At 49.4% G+C, this 16931-nt stretch overlaps 1 protein-coding gene across 3 annotated transcripts in view; it reads right to left on the bottom strand.

Moving 5' to 3' along the window:
• Positions 1-1302: 1302 nt before the first annotated feature.
• The window catches only part of KDM2B (lysine demethylase 2B), a 124508-nt gene continuing 108879 nt past the window's right edge, over positions 1303-16931 (bottom strand). For all 3 annotated transcript variants that reach the window (XM_060118163.1, XM_060118164.1, XM_060118165.1), the window contains 11 exons: positions 15348-15491; positions 14068-14154; positions 13625-13885; positions 13335-13448; positions 12660-12698; positions 11849-12528; positions 11017-11180; positions 10769-10930; positions 9873-10091; positions 2639-2831; positions 1303-2533 (listed from right to left, as the gene is read on the bottom strand). In XM_060118163.1, coding sequence (XP_059974146.1) covers positions 2650-2831; positions 9873-10091; positions 10769-10930; positions 11017-11180; positions 11849-12528; positions 12660-12698; positions 13335-13448; positions 13625-13885; positions 14068-14154; positions 15348-15491 — 2052 coding nt within the window. In that variant the 3' untranslated portion in view covers positions 1303-2533; positions 2639-2649. The remainder of the gene's footprint in view (positions 2534-2638; positions 2832-9872; positions 10092-10768; positions 10931-11016; positions 11181-11848; positions 12529-12659; positions 12699-13334; positions 13449-13624; positions 13886-14067; positions 14155-15347; positions 15492-16931) is intronic.

The following is a 16931-nucleotide window of genomic DNA, read 5'->3' as shown; positions in this document are numbered from 1 at the left end:
GATGGGCCGTGGTGCCTGCCTTTGTAAAGGCCAGGATGCCTAGAGGAAGGAGGGTTACGGCCTCTCCTCTCTCCTGGGTTAAGAGGTTATGATCTCACGCAAGAAGTGGTCCCTCTGGTTTATGGTCCTTCCATTACTTCATCAGATACAGTGTATGGGCTCAGAGCAGCTGTTTGCAGGCACCTAGCTTGGCCTGGCCTCATCTAAAGCTCATTTTTGAAGGAATGAGTCTGTTCGAGACTGTACTGGGGTATAATCTTAACTGGATTGTTCAGTACACTTGGGGGAAGGTCATCTGTGACCAGTGCACTGCCTTGGCCGTCTCAAGCCTAGAGAGATGCTGTCCTTACTCTGTGGTGTGTCCGTATGGTAACTCCGGCTGCTCAGCCCTGGCAGCCCTTCCTTCACCTCCTCTCTTGGCTGACCTGTGTGCTCCTGAAAACGTTACAGGGGAAAGGGCCCTCTAATGCCGAGATTCCACTTGAAAACCACTGTCCTCCTTCAACGGTTCCCAAGGGAGAAGATGCCTTGACTGGACAGCAGGGTAACTCTTACTCGGAGGCTCACAGCACTCAGGCTGCCAAGAAAACTGCAACTTGACCTCTTGTGTGGGTGCTCCACGATGAACGACCAGGCTTGCAAAGGTAAGCCACATTTTTATAAATAAACCACAGTGTTAAACTAATCTTAACCTCTGTTAAATGCATCTCCTGAGTTAAATTCTGGGATGCAACAGCTTCAGATGTCTCCAGTTTGAGTCAGAAAGTATCTCTGGATTTAAATTAATAGGCGGTGGCACAAACTAGATGGGATGTAAAACCATTTCACCGTGGCCAAAAAAAAGGATGGGGGGCAGGAGCAGTATGAAACTACCACAGCAGGAAAGGCTAGTCCCATGAGTCCCAAGTCTGATGTTGCTGTTGATGGCTGAGGAAGGAAGCTGGGTTATCTTCATTTTCAGATGATTAGAGCAGTTGTTCCAGTATAAAAATCCTGTGATCTAAAGTCTACTTCTCACTGGTTTCTATGTCTGCCATCTGGGGAAGTTACTGCCTAACCAGGTGCCTCCACCACCCCAGCCCCAGGTTACCAGTGCAGGATGTGGCCTCCTTGAGTTGCGTCCAGTGGAGGCTGAGGAAGTGAACCCCGGTCCCCCTTTGGCAGTGGAACTGCCAAACTGGCTGTGGAAGTTATTTTATACGGGTGTGGTCAGCAGCACGTAAACAGGTGAGCCACTCTGCCCCTTAAGGCAGTTCGTACCTAAGTCTCACACATGGACACTGGTGTAGCACAGTTCCTTCCCGTTACCTTTATTAGCTACAAACAGCAAGATCTCTTTCTGAAGACGGACAGAACATGTACCAAGGGGCTGCCGCATTTCTCAGATGAATAAGAAATTAGAAATTATACCCTGTTTGGCTTCAAAACTGTGTGCACTGGCGTCGAGACTACCGCCTCTGGACGTCCTAGTCTTAACTCCTGGTCCACCCCAAGAACAGAACCCTCCAAGTCCAAGAGTGGTGTGTTTGTACAATTGTTTATACAAATTCAACAAAGGTAAAACCGCGTCAGGGAAGGTCTAGGAAAACACCACCTTACAACAATGGCACTTATGAATGCATAACTTTACAACTAGGAAACAGCCATGTTATAAACCTTAAACGAGAACTCAACTCACACTTCAAAGGGAGAAAAAAGGAAAAGAAAGGCTATGTTGGATCATTTATTCAACTTCTTGACTCACTGTATAAATTAGGTCTATGTAGAGTACAAGAGCTCATATGCAGGAGCAAAACCCTCCTGAGTTCAAAGGCTGAAGTCTGAATTTAAAATTTTGAGAAAAAGGTGAATTCTATACAGAGGAAATTTAGCAAAGTGTCTCACTTTGACTATAATTTACACATATCCACAACATGCTTATGTAACTTCTTGACATACAAAGCAGGCTCTCAACTTCCAGTTAGACATGCTTTTAACTGGAAGGTCTTAGCCTGTTTTGCCAGATCTGGGCACGTGTGTAGATGGATTCATATGAAGAACAGGCTAAGTTCTCTCCTACCTTAAGGAAACCAGGAAAGTTGGCAATCTCAAAACAATAAAAACACTGGTATGCATTCAAACCTTGCATAAATAACTTTTAAACAATTTGTACAAAAATAGTTCTGCATAATGTAAGATGTAACAAAACCAAACAAACAAACATGTCAAGACGGCAGCTGTGGTGTGTGGTCCATTTTATGTTGACACCAAAAAACCCCAAAGTTGCCAGGAATAAGGTGTCCAAAACAAAAAACACCACCACCAAAAAAAAAATTCCTAAGCTCATGCTTCCAGTAAGAGAATTTCTCCCAAGTCCATCCTCCTCTCCAACAGGAATGTCTTCTTGGTAAAGGCTGCCTTAGAAATGGTCCAGAAAGCAGTGCAGTTTTGATTCAGAAAGACCAAAGGAAAGCGCCGGACTCACTCATCCCCAAAACGGTGGCGGACTGGCTTCTTCCTCAGCGAGACTTGCAAAATGGAATCGTTCTGTGGTCTGTTGTTCCAAGTTCCAAATTGAAAATAAAAGCCCTAGTTTTTATAAAGTCTTTTACCCTCCCCTGCCGCGTCCCCTCCCCTCACCCACCCCATATTTACATACTTGTCCTTGGACTAACTCAGTTTTTGCAGGAGTTTTTCTTCCACTTGCCCGAACTGGACACTAACAGACATTTCGGCTATGAACTGCTCACAGCCTTCCTTGGTAACTTGCTTGCAGTACCTCAGGTCAATATGACAGATATTCCCACACCGTTTGAAGAAGGACAGGCACTGGTCAGTGACCTTATTGCAGTCTGCAGGGAAGAGGACACAAGGTGAGGTGGAGGAAGCGCGGAGCCAAGGGCCCTCCCCAAGCCCCAGGCACTCAGCAACAGAGCAGCAACTGTCCTTGCTGGAAAGCTCTCTTCAAATGCAGAATGGTTTCATCTACCACTTATATTTCATATATGCTTGAAAAGCATCCACACATTCCAAGTGAAATTGCTTAGACTCTTACCCCATGGCCGCCTCTTATATGTATATATTCTCACATCAGTAGGTCCTCTCTATGTTGTTTTATAAAGATAGGATCACACAATATATGAAAATAGCTTGCTTTTCACTTCTACTCTACTGCTGAGGAACACCTCTCTCTGCAGGTTCTTGTGCGCTGTCTGCTTATTCCCAGGGGAGAAGTGCTGGGGGAGTGAGGACACCTGTAAGGTCATCCTGGGATCCTCCCACTCCCCCGGGCACCAGTATGCTTGCCCGCCCTCCGTGGGACGTTTACCTCAAACCTATGCAGGAGACCAGTGTGCTAGAAGGGGCTGGAAAGATTCCGTCCACAGGGAGCAAAACCAGAATTCAGAACCCTCCGCGTGCCCTCACCGGTAGGTGTGCTCTTCAACCGAGTGTTTCTATCAATTTGGACTTTGCTTCTGTAGCACTGTTTTTTTTTTTAGAACTGAATCCTCAGTCAACGGGCTGCAACGCCACCTCGCATCCAACTGAGGCTGAGTCCCCACCCTGAGCCCAATGATTCCTTCATCTCAGTGGTATATTAAGCTGGAGACCTTTCCTCATCATCACTAAAATTGGTTGTGTGGGGAATATTATGGATAGGCCCATGATGGGTTAAACAAAGTCTGTTTAAGAGTGAAAAATAGATGTCCGATGAAAGGACAATCTGGGTTAAGAATTACAAACCTCAAACAATGTGGCCTATACCTCACAACAAAATAAATTCTAGACAGATCAAAAGCATTAAATTTTTTTAAATGATACTTATGGAAAAGAAGTAAAAATATCTCTGCTTGCAGATGACATGACCTTAATGCGGTAACTCTAAGGAGTCCACACACACACACACCCTATTCAGCAAAGCTGCAGGATATAAAATCAACACACAAAAATTAGTAGCATTTCTACACACTAGCAATGAACAATCTGAAAGAAAATTACGAATATTTCATTTACAATAGCATCAAAAAGAAAACATTTAGTAATTTAACAAAGAAAGTGAAAGACTTGTACACTGAAAACTAAAAAACAACACTGAAAGAAATTAAAAGATATAAATGGAAAGACAGCCGATGTTCACGGATTAGAAAACTTAATATTATTAAAATGCCAGTATTACCCAAAGCAGTCTACAGACTCAATGAAATTGCTATAAAATACCAAAAGCAGTTTTTTTGCAGAAAAAGAAAAATGCATCTTAAGAATCATGTAGAAATTTAAGGGACCCTGAATTGCCAAAGCAACCTTGAAAAAGAAAAAGTCAGAGGACTCGCACTTCCTGATTTCAATACTACAAAGCCACAGCATATGTTACTGGCATAAGGACAAACATATACACCAGTGGAACAGAACTGAGAGCCCCCAAAATAAACCCTCAAATGGTCAAATGATTTTTGACGAGATGCTAAAACAATTCAGTGGGGGAAAAGACAGACTTTTCAACAAATGGTGCTGGGAAAACTAGATATCCACATGCAACAGGATGAAGCTAGACGCCCCCCCATCATACCACATACAAAAATTAAGATTATTCAAAGACTGAACATAAGAGCTAAAACTATGAAACTCTCAGAAGAAAACATGGGAAATCTTCATGACCTTGGATTTGTCAATGGTTTCTTAAACACGACACCAAAAGCACAGGCCACAAAAGGGAAAAGACTGAACTTCATCAAAATTAAAAACTTTTGTACAAAGGACACTATCAAGAGAGTGAAAAAACAACACAGAGAATGGGAGAAAATATTTGCAAGTCATGTTATCTGTTAAGGAATTAATATCCAAAACATATAAAGAAATCCTACAATTCAACAACACAAACAACCTGATTAAAAAATGGGCAAAAGACGGAAACAGACATTTGTTCAAAGAAGATACACAAATGGTAAATAAGCAAATGAAAAGATGCTCAGTATCACAAATCATTAAGGAAATGCAAGTCAAGACCCCATTGAGATCTTCATATGCATTAGCATGGTTTTCACTTAAACAAAAAAAACCCCCAAACCCCAGAAAATGTTAGTAAGGATGTGGAGAAGTTGGAACCCTTTGCACTGTTAGTAGGAATGTAAAACAGTGCAGCTGCTCTGCAAAACAATATGGTAGTTTCTCAAAAAAAAGTAAACACAGAATTACCATGTGATTCAGCCAGTCCATTTCTGGTTATATACCCGAAGAACAATGAATTTATACACCCATGTTCACAGCAGCATTACTGACAATAGCCAAAAGACAGAAGCAACCCAAGTGTCCACTAGCAGATGAATGGATAAATAAAAATGTGGTGTATATATGATAAGCCAGTCCCGAAAGAAACAACTACTGTATGGTTCCACTTATGTGGGGTACCTAGAAGAGTCAAATTCAGGGACAGAAAGTAGAATGGTGGTTGCCGAGGGCAGGAGAGGAAAGGGACTGAGGAGTTAGTATTTAGTGGATACAGAGTTTCTGACAGGGTGAAGAAGAGGTTCTGAAGACGGATGGTGGCGGCTGCACAACTACGTGTCCGTACTTAATGCCAGTGAACCGGACACTTAAGAATTGTTAAAATGGTAAATTTTATGTGTATCTTACCACAATAAAAAAAATTTTGTTAATTTAGAAAGCTGGAGAAAAGGTAACAACAATTCACTAGACTTGAGAAAGCTTAACCCCAAACTGGCTAAAGGAAAAACAGAGAAGCAGATTTCTTCTACAGAAGACCTCAAAGGTACAGGTACTGGAAGCAACAAGTACAACGAAAGTGGGGCTGAAGATGGGGTTAGATAGAGACAGAAGGACTGGTTGAAAATCTACTTAAGGAGCAGTAAGAGGCTGAAACGCCCTTCCCCAGCAAAAGAGGGGAGTTTGTCTCTGATGGGCAAGAGAAAGTCTCTAGACCAGGCACCACCAGGCACTGTGGAAGGTAGGGGCACCCCCTGAAAAATTGGGGTTACAGGGAAATTTACCTGCTGACTGTCAAGACCTCCAGACTCCTTCCCTGCCAAGCCCTAGAACCCTGGCAGCCCGGCCTGAGCCCTTCGGTTGGGAGGTCAAGGAAAAGAGTGTCCTCTGGCAACCTTGACCAGCTTAAGAGGAAAGACTGACAGATGTCACGTCTGGGTTTCCCCAAAGAAAACCACGCATGCTGACCACCCAACCCAATGATACCCACAGCGGACCAGCTCCCACCGTGTCCCCAGAGCCTCCGATCACCTGAGCCGACAACCTCCTGTTGACACTAAATCTGAGAAGGGCCCCTTAGGCAGGCCCACTGACTGCATCTGAAGGAATGTATGGTCTATGTGGAGAAGAAAATAAAACCATCATATCCTCAGGATGGACAATATCTGGATCCAAGAAACAAGAACATGCCACTCTCCAAAAGTTCAGAGAACAAACTATAGCTGTAAAATTAAAAATATAGGCTAAACCATATGAAAACTACCAATATTTGACTGTTTTCTGACCTACATAAAAAGCAGCTTCATATGTTTGAACCTAAAAAAAAGCAGAAATGAAAAACTCACTATAGTTGACCCTTGAACAACATGGGTTTGAATTGTGCAGGTCCACTTACACGCTGATTTTTTTCAATAGTAAATATTACAGGCTACAAATTAGTGACTGATTATGGAGGAAGTGTGGATACCAAGGGCCAACTGTAAGTTATATTTGGATTTTCTACTGCAAGGAGGGCTGCACCCCTAGCCCCTAACTAGTTCAAGGGTCAGCTGTATATGAATTCTGTGATAAGTGGAGGAAAACCAGATACAGAGGTAGGAAAAAGGAAAAAAAATTAAAGGTATCAGAGGACTACTAAAGAAAGAAAATAGAAGGGAAGGAAATTAAATAATTCAAGGAAATTTTCCAGAACCAAATTGAGAGACTGAAAGTGCTCATGAATGCTCAGTACAATCCCTGAAAATGGACTCAAACCAAGGCTCATCATCCAAAACTGCAAAAAACTTTTGAGATCAAGATCATGTCCTGGGCTTCCCTGGTGGCGCAGTGGTTGAGAGTCCGCCTGCCGATGCTGGGGACACGGGTTCGTGCCCTGGTCCGGGAAGATCCCACATGCTGCGGAGCGGCTGGGCCCGTGAGCCATGGCCAATGAGCTTGCACGTCTGGAGCCTGTGCTCCACGACGGGAGAGGCCACAGCGGTGAGAGGCCCGTGTACCGCAAAAAAACAAACAAACAAAAAGATCATGTCCTACACGGGACTTCCCTGGTGGTCCAGTGGCTAAGACTCGCGCTCCCAACGCAGGGGGCCCAGGTTCGATCCTTGGTCAGGGAACTAGAGCCCACATGCCGCAACTGAAGATCCTGCATCCCGCAACTAAGACCCGGTGCAGCCAAATTAATTAATTAATTAATTAATTAATTAATTAATTAAAATTTTAATAAATAAATAAAAAGATCATGTTCTACAAACTTTCAATGAGAGAAAATATTCACTGAAGGATGGAGAATCAAATCGTTTTGGACATCAACTCTGGAAGGCAGAAGCCAAAGGAGCAGTGCCTCCCACTTTGTGAAACAATATGGTTCCCAAACTAGGACTATATAACCAGCTAAGCTATCAATTAAACATGAAGGTATAATACAGCCATTTTCAGACATATAAGGTCTGCAAGATGTCCTCTACCAAATGAACAGATAAACCAAGAAAGAAGATACAGGACCAAGGAAAGAAGGGTCCCTGCACAAGACAGAAACCAAGGAAGTCCCAGGATGGGAGCTGTGCAGCAGGCAGAGACAGCCAAGTTCAAGTGGGGGCAGGAGGAAAAGAAGTCCAGGAGGGTGGTTTCCTACACAGACTGGTTGAGGGCCTGATGAGTTCACGTGGGGAAAGAATAGTACTCAAGTCTGTTTTAGAGTCTGTTTAGAAACTAACCAAGCAAAAATGAGGCAATTATTAAGGAAAACAAACCAAAAAAATGTGCAAGAAAGGAAACATACCCATAATACACACTTTGGCTCAACAGTGGACAATACTTACATGGCCATAATAAGGTAAATAATAGTGACTTAACCACAGATTAGGAAGATGAAGGGAGAAAAGGGAGCAGGGTAAGAGAATGTAAGAATAGTAATCCTTGTTCTCTGCATAGCAAGTTAACAAACAGAGCATCTGAATAGGAAAAACAAAAACAAAAAACAACAAGAAATAGCAATGTAGCCTTGCTGTTTGGAAAAAATGGAGGTAAACAGAAACAAAGAGCTCAGGAGTTGAAGGTGGTTTTGCCTCAAGGTGAGAATCAGGGGCAGGGAAGGGGAAGCCAGAGGGCCACCTCGAGCACCCAACTAGCACTTCTACATGAAATGCAGCCTGAATGTCAAAAACTAGACAACCACGGCTCCACTCTGCCACTAGACCTGATCCTCCAACCACACTGAAGGATCTGGAAACATGTCAAGTGCCATCCATTTTGTGGAAGAGACTTACTTCATCATTAACTAGTTATACTGACAGGAGGAGAAAACATTTTAAAAAGAACCAAGTCTAGAAGAGACTGGGTATGAGAGAGATTGGCCTTCATATACATCACAGCTCTTAACGCAAACGCAGAGATCTGTGCGTAGGTCCTGAGACAAAAAGATGACCTGAAAAGATTGTGGTGGAAAACAAAATGCAAAAAGGTGATTTATACAAACACACATCATGGACTGTGCTGTAGGGGAGGGGGATTTATACTGGGATCTCTGCTACACATGCATAGTAATTAAATTAGAATAAGTGAAAAGAGTTCATTACGACCAAGCGCTTTAGAACAAGATGCTCCCCAGGCCCTCCTCCACGGGGCGGCCCCAGCATCAATTCAAGACCACGTGCTGAGCCTGGAGCTGGGGTCTTGGTGAAAGCTCACCTCAGTGTGGCTCTCTGTTCTCTGCCTCCATGGAATGCAACACCCCCCTGCCCTCCCACCTCGCCACCAATACTCCCCAAGGAGGAGGGCGGGCTCCCTAGGCACTAAGGTACAGCATCAGCTCCCACTCGGATGTCGCACTGGTAACAGGAAGGCATTTCTCAGGCATAAATGTGGGATGGAGAGAGGGAAACAGCTAAACAGTATGTGAATCCTGACCAAGCTAGACATCAGATTGGATTGTGTCAAAATGTAATTTAAATGAGGTTGAGGGTATCATTTATTACTTGGTAATTTCTGGAGGAAAAGTTTCTTTTCTCCTTCTTATTTTTTTGGTCTCGTCCAAATCTTACATGCCCAATCTGACCATCCTCAGCGATCAGACAAGAACTGGGTTAGCTGGGCTGAGGACGGGCAGCGTTGCCTCTGTCCACCTCCCCGTTGGTTGTGCCCCAAGTCCTTAGGAACCAACTCCAGCCCCATCAGTAAGTGGGGGGAGTGAGGACTCCACTGTGGGGTTTTCTTCTTGTCAACAGCAGGCCTGTTGATAGCAGGGTCAGGAGGGGGACACGTAAGTGACAACCACCATGGCAGAAATCAAGCTGCTTACTCCACTGGCCCAGCCTGGCCTCACTGCCGGCTACTCTCCCGCACCCCCTGCTGCCAGGCACCAGATCGTCCACAGCACCCAAGGGAGGCTTTTCTAGCCCGTATTTTGGGTCAAGATCCACTGCTACGTGCTCATGTGCTCTCACTGCTACTAGCACTATTGTCTGGAGCAATTATTTAAAATCTAATAACGCTTATTTGTTTAATGTGTTTCCCCTCTAGACTAGGCTGTGGGTCTGTCTTGTTCACCGGTGTGTCGTAGCGTCTAACACTGTGACCCTATAGCAACAGGCACACAAGTATTTCCTTTCGAATGGAGAATGCCCAGCCTGTCCCTCAGGGTCCTGGGCAGACCCCGATGGGTGCCCCGGACTGACCTGACAGGTTGATTTCGGTTAAGGAGTCTCGGGTGGTGGTGCCCACAGCAGTGAGCAGGTTGATGGACTGGTCAGTCACGTGGTTACAGTAACTAAGGTGGAGCTTGGAGAGCAGGGGCATGTGGCGAATGATAAGCCGCAGGGAGGCGTCTGTGATGTCCAGGCCGGCCAGACGCAGCTCCACAATGTTCCGGAGCTTACTCCGATTGTCCATCTGACCTGAGGGGGCAGGACAGAGAGGCAACATGTCACCCTGACATGACACTTTACAAGGCCTACCAGCCAGGTGGAACACCTGGGTTTCATTTAGCCGTTGAGCGTCTCCCCCAAAAGATCAAAACTGGTTCCAACATTTAAAAATCAGAATATTCCACATTAAGTTTTACACTTGTAGATTCTTTAAAAGTCAGAAGACCTAGAAACACAGAGCCTGCATTCCACCCAGCAGTGCTCAGCCAATTGGAGTACAGACAGCACAGCATCTCTGGGTCACCACAGATTCCTCATTTAAGGTACTGGTGGGGAGCAGTGAGCCCTGCAACCCGACGGAGGAGGGCTTCATCCCGTGAGGCCCTGTCCGGCCACAATGACCCCGATGCTTGAGGCTTAAAGCCAACGAAGGACAAATTAACATAGAAGCAGTGAGATGCACACAGAGTTCCCCAAGTGGCATCCTGGGAGCCTCTGCCCTCTCACGGGTCCCCTCTTGTACCCAAAGCTGACTGAGAACAGCAGCTGGGACTCAGCTCTGCATCGAGAAGGGCTGAAGCCAGAGAAGTCTTGAAGACATGAGTACCAGATGGGGTCTGTGGTGAAAAACAAATCCAACAGCACAGCTTGGTCATACCACCTTCTTGTGACCCCCCCTTGGGTACACCCCTGTCCCGGACACTCACCTGGCCTGTTGTCTGTAGGCGGGGACAGGAGATCCCGCATCTGGGCATCCTTTAGTCCTTCTACCCACTGGACATCCAGGGTCCGGAGCAGCGGACAACTGGAGCTACAGAGGGCTGAGACTGCGATCCATGAGCAGCCTGACAGCACCAAGTCTCGGAGCCCTGGCGGGGGACAGAGGGGGTGGCCGGTCAGGTGATACCCCCAGCCCCTGCTCTTGCACACTGAGGGTCCCTGGCCCAGTGCTCACCAGGCAAGCGGTTGATGAGCCAGCTCAGCTGTTTCTTGGAGATATTGGTCCAGCTGAGGTCCAGGGAGACAGGCTGTCGCCGGATGATGCCGCTCAGCATCAGGGGTGTGATGGACTTGCAGTGGTTCAGGTCGATGCGGGTCCATAACCGCTTATCACAGCACCTGGGGGCCAGGCCCAGCAGAGGGGGCAACGTCAGAGTTGGGAGCCCTCTTGGGGAGCCCCCTGCATGGCTGTGGTCAGTCCCCCACCTACCAAGCCCAGGGGGAGGCTCCTTAACTTTGTCCCCTGGACCCTGCTGTTTAGTTTCCGTCTCGTTGGCACCTGAGAGCCTCTGCTCTGACTGTCACGGCCCTTCCCCCCAACCCCCATGGAAAGTACCAGAAGCTGTAAAGTATTTACTGGGGGCTTAATTACACCCTCCACAGGCCATATTTCAAAACAACCCTGCATCATGCCTGTTCACAGATGAAGGTAAGTAACTTGGCCAAGGTCAGAGACCATTCCAGCTGGGAACTATCAAAGCGGGATTAAGATCAGGAACTGGCACGGCGCTCGTAACCTGGGCCAGCTCTTTAAGGACAAGGACTCCCCCTGGTCCTCAGTTCATCTTCCAAGAAGCTAAATCAGGAAAGCAAATAGGGTTCACCTCTTTTGACAAGATCACACTGACTGTTAGCTGCTAGACCTCTTTGAGGATACTTAAGCTGGACGGGGCTTAGAAGAGCATCACGAGCGACTCCAGTGGGGACGCATGTGCCATCCCTGGTCTAGCCCAAGCCTTAGCCTGACCCCCTGGTGCCCCCATGCGAACTCAGCCGGCGCCCCTCACCAGCGGTTCCAGGTCCTGCAGACCCGCATGCAGACACACAGGTCTTGGTGGCTGAGGTAGCTGAAGACGGCCATCCACACCTCCCTGTGCATAACGTGGGCCGCCCCATCATCCAGGGGCAGCGAGTCGGGCGGGGGGCTGATGGGGGGCGGCCGGATCACATGTCGCTCCATCTGGATGCACTTGGGCGGGGACACGGAGGGAGGGGGCCGGGAGATGACTCGGGGCGGGCTGCGCAGGCCGGGCCCCAGCTGGTGCCGCAGCTCCCGGGGGGTGCCGTTGGGCCCCTTGCTGAAGCGGTGAGGGCGCTCACAGAGGCCCAGGGGCCGCTTGGGCTCCTCGTTCTCGCTCTCAGGCTCCGACTTGATGGGCTGGTGGTTCTCGTGGGCCAGGCTGCTCTCCGTCTTCTGGATCTCCTGGTTGAGCTCCTTGCTCAGCTCCTTGCTCAGCTCCTTGTTGGGGAGTCGCCGCTTCCGGCGCATCTTCACCTTCCTCTTCTCCTCGGGGCCCTCCGCCCCCTCCGTGCTGGGGCCGGCGGTGGGGGAGCTGGAGCGGGAGTGGTCGCTCTCCCTCGTCTTGGGGGGCGCCTCGGGCAGGTCGTCCTCCGGCTCCTGCTTAAAGCGCCTGAGAGGCTTGTTGGCCAGAGCCATTCGGTCCTCAGCGTTCTTCCAGGACCGCCGCTGAGGGAGGAGGGGGAGCGTGGGGGGGGTGAGCCCCTAGACCCGGGGCTGCGCCCACCCAGGCCTCCCACCCTCCACCCCAGGACCCATTGCCCCAGGAGCGGGCCTGGGGTGAGGGCGGAAGATGGTACCTTTTTCCTGAAAAGCTTATCTTCTTTGCCGGGTTTTAGCTGTCACAGGAAAGAAAGGATGCAGAGCTTGCTCCCAGGGTTCGTAGAATTTGGTCCCCTCTACACCCAGCCCCACCAACAGAGGCTGGAGGGTCACCTTCCCAACAAATCCCATCTTCTCTGCTCTGACAGATGGGTGGGCCCTGCCTGCTGGTTTTAAGGAAGAAGCTGGAACTGACGGACGGTGATAGAGCTGTCCCCACCCAACTGACCTCCCACCCCTGGACAGACCCAGAGATATGCAGTCGCCCATTCAGGTCGGACTTGGCTCGTGGAGCCTGTCCCAGAGACAGGGTCTGCAGGATTCCCGGCCGAGCCTTAATGGCTAGAGCGAGGAGAAGACAACCAGGCGCCACCTCGTGGCTGATGCTGGAAGGGCCGGTGGGCGAAGAGGGGCCGCCAGGATCCTCCGAGGTTCCCCAGATCCACAGGGCTTCCCTGCGGCAGCTTCAGCTTCCCAGGCCCCACGCCGGAACCACGAGCCAGAGCCTCCAGGCTGAGGCCTGGGAAGCTACGGTGAACAGGTGCCTCGGAGCGTCTGCGGCAATGGGTTCGAGGACCACTGGGGCGGGGCGGGGGCGGCCGGGGACTCGCGAGTCCCCGCAGCCTGGGGAGGGCGGGGCGACGTGGGAGCACCTGCTGCTGGAAGTAAGTGAGACTGGATCTCCACCAGGGGCTGAGGCTGCTGCCTAGAGGGGGCCTCGGCGAGAGGTGAGAAGAGGAACCGGGGGACGTTTGAAGCGTCGAGGCCTAAAGGGGTGGGAAGAGGAGTGACTCGCTGGGTTTCCCCTCCTTTCTCTCGGGCAGGGCTCTCAGGACTTCCGTGACTTCGGCTCTCCCCGCTGCCCATCCCCGCCCCCGCCCGCGCGCCCCTGCACCCGGGACCAGCCAGGCCACCCCTCGCTGCCCGCCCCTCCCGGTCGTACTCGCTTGCGTCCACTCAGCTCCTGGGGCTTCTCGTATTTCCGCTTCCTCCTCAGGTGCACATCGTCTGACTTTCGGCGCAGGATGCCGTCTGGGGGCACCTTCTTGGGGTGCTCATCTGGCCTGCGCCGGGGCGCCTCCTCACACTCACTCCTCCGCTTGGCAGGCTCCTGCCCCTCCTTGCTGTCCCGGTTCATCTTCTGCTCCTTGAGCAGGGAGCCGGGCAGGTTTGAGGCGTACTTAAAGCCAGGGCCACGCTTTTGCTTGTAGGCCAAAAACAGAGAAGGAACACACGAACTGTATATCTTTGGACGTGCCCTTGCCCCCGAGTCCGCGGTACCCCTCAAGCCGACATCGCTGTGGGCGGGGAGACAGGCTGGGTCTGGCAAGGCCAAGGTCTACCCCCTCCCGGGCTGACCCCTGGGACTTGGAGCCCGGCACTCACTTTCCCCGTCTTGCCGGCGTGGTTACACTTTGGACACTCCCAGCAGTTTGGAAGCTCATCGTTGACCACGCCCTCTGACTCCTTAATCTGGGAGGGACACACACCAGTCAGCAAGCAGGGAGGGGTTGGACAGGGCCAGCTCCGCCAAGAGCATCAACACCCCCTCCCAAAAGCCATTTCCATACCACCTCTGGCCAAGAGAAAACAAGAGTGGTTAAGACGGGTGGCTCTGGATTCAGGTCAGGGTTCCTCTTCCTAGCTCAATGACCCTGGGCAAATCACTCCATCTCTGTGGGCCAGTGCCCTCAGCCATAAAATGGAGTGTGCCTATCTCACTGGAGTTATGTGAGAATTCAATGAGGTAACCTAATGAAAGCAATTAGCTCAGGGCCTGGCACCCAGCAAGGACCCACAAACCATTCAGTCATTTAAGAGCACCGAACTAGGTGCGTGGTATCAGCAACTGAGATGTGCTTTCCCTGGAGCTTCTGATCCGGGAGAGAGAGAAGTGAACAGGGGCCAGGGGAAAAGCATAGCACCCCTTTTCAGAAGGGGCGGTGTGTGTGCTGGGGAGAGGGGAGTGTCACGACAAACCCCACTGCCAACACCGAGGGAAAGGGGACTGACACCTCAGAGCTGAAGCACCTTTTGGGGCAGGCCCACTCTCATCTCTCTGAACACAGATACAGCTGGGCTGATGGGAGGTGCCAAGTAGGCTGACATTCTCTTGAGGCAGAGGTATGAGGTATGTGCCAGCCCAGAGCAGTCTCTTCCTTTCAAAGGTGGAACCTGCTGCCCAAGACAGGCAGGCACAGCACGATGGTCCCCAGGAGGCAGTCCTGCCCTGGGCACACCAAGGGAACAGGTTCCTGGCACATGGGACAGGAATGCAACCACCTGTTGTTACAGGACCCGCCCTCCCCTGGCCCAGGCCTTTTTTCCCAGAAGCCCTGAGAGCAGCCCAACTACCCACTCTCCCTCTGGGCCAGGTGCAAGACTCTGGGAACTCTCTGTGGTTCTGAGGTCCTGGTAGGTGGAATGTGTGTGTCTGTGTGTGTCTTCACTCCCGCAAAGACATGGGTGCAAGGTCTGAGCGACTCCAGAACCTTCTCGCCCTCAGCTCATCATCGAACACAGAGAATCCCCCAGACTCAGAGTCCTCCAGGGAGGGAACCTAGTCTCACTCCCCTCCACCCCCCAAACCCCCGCAGCATCAGCACCACCAGAGGCCCAGGGTGAGGCGCCAAGCGGCACAGCCAGACGCCCCCGAGGCTGCTCACCTTAAGGCATCCAGGGTGGATGATTTCGTTGCAGATGGAGCACTCCATGAGCATGAGGTTAAACTTGCCTTCTTCCTCTTCCACTGTGTCCTCTTTTCCTGCCTCGCCACACACTAGACACACGGCGGTGTGCGGCAGCACTGGCTGCAGCGCGGGAAGAACACACCGGAGTCAGCACGGCCGGGGCCCCGTGGGCAGCACCGCAAAGGCAGTGCGGTCCTCCCCTCGGGCCTTCCAGGAGCTGGGGGAGAACCAGCCCAGGCACTGCCCATCATTCGTTCCTTCGTTCATTCATTCAAATACTTATCTGGCTACTACCTCCACGTGCCAGGTACCACTCCAAGTGCTGGCTATAGCACTGAACCAGACAGATAAAAGTCTCTGCCATCCTGAGCTTACATTTTAGTGGAGGGAGGTGAGCAAAATGAAGAAGGGTCTGTTAGATGGTGACAAGGGAAATGGAGAAAAATAAAGCAAGGAGGGCCAGGTCAGCAGTGAGGTGGGGGAAAGGAGGGCTAACCTGAAAGGCAGAGGTCAGGGACAGCCTCACATATGAGAAAAGACCTGCAGGAGGAGGTGGGCCATGAACCGAGCCCAGATCTGTAGGGGCTGAGGCCACATCTCTCCAGCGGCTATCAAAGCACAGTCTAAGAACTCCTTACAGGGAGGTCAAACTATCTTCAGAATACCACTAAGACGTCATCTGCCTTTTTCACTGTGTTGACACTTGCACTGGTGGGTGAAACTGCTGGCACCTGTCAGGGCAGAGGCTCCAACGTGCCCAGGCAGTCACTGGGCCGTTCCCGGCCACATGCTCCTTAAAAAGATCACCAGTTTCATTTAAGGGTATCTTTGATAAAGCAGTAAGAATTATTAATTTTATTAAAACTCTGACCTCTGAGTACACATTCTTTTAATATTCTGCATGACAAAATAGGAAGTATGCATCAACTGCTTCAGCTGAATACCAAAGGATGATGGGTATCTAAAGGAAAAGCTCTTGTGACCAAGCCGTGAACTGCACTGGTCACTTTCTCCACAGAACACCATTTTACTTGAAAGAATGACTGATTATTTAAAAAAACAAGGGGGGGGGTATTGGCACATCTTCTCAAAGATGAAATAAGTAAGCCTGTCACTTTCAGAAAAATAACTTAAAACATTTGTTGCAGATGATGAAATTTGAATTTTCAAACAAAAATTAGAATTTTGGAAAACTTATATCAGCCACCGTGAACTAGACAGCTTCCCGATACTTAAAGACTTTTCTGAGGACACTGGTGCTGGTGTTAACAAATGTGTGGTTTTTTTTTTAAACACTGTATAACACTATGTACCCCTATTTGGAAAATCTGTAAAACTCAGTGAGCCAGTGTTTTCCAAATGACCAATATCTGATGTTATAACATTAGGCATGAGCAGATGAGGGGCAAGAACGACTAATGAATTTTAACGTAACAGTAGGAAAAGTTCACTGATAGTTTCAGATTCCACATTGCAACTAACCTTTAAGCACTTGCCACCTGTTGAGCTCTGGTGGTGGATGAGAAGTATATCCACGATTATCTGAAAAGGCTATTAAAA

This window comes from Mesoplodon densirostris, chromosome 15 (assembly GCF_025265405.1).
Source record: "Mesoplodon densirostris isolate mMesDen1 chromosome 15, mMesDen1 primary haplotype, whole genome shotgun sequence".
Classification (NCBI taxonomy): Eukaryota; Metazoa; Chordata; class Mammalia; order Artiodactyla; family Ziphiidae; genus Mesoplodon; species Mesoplodon densirostris.
This window is presented reverse-complemented; position numbering and strand designations above follow the sequence as displayed.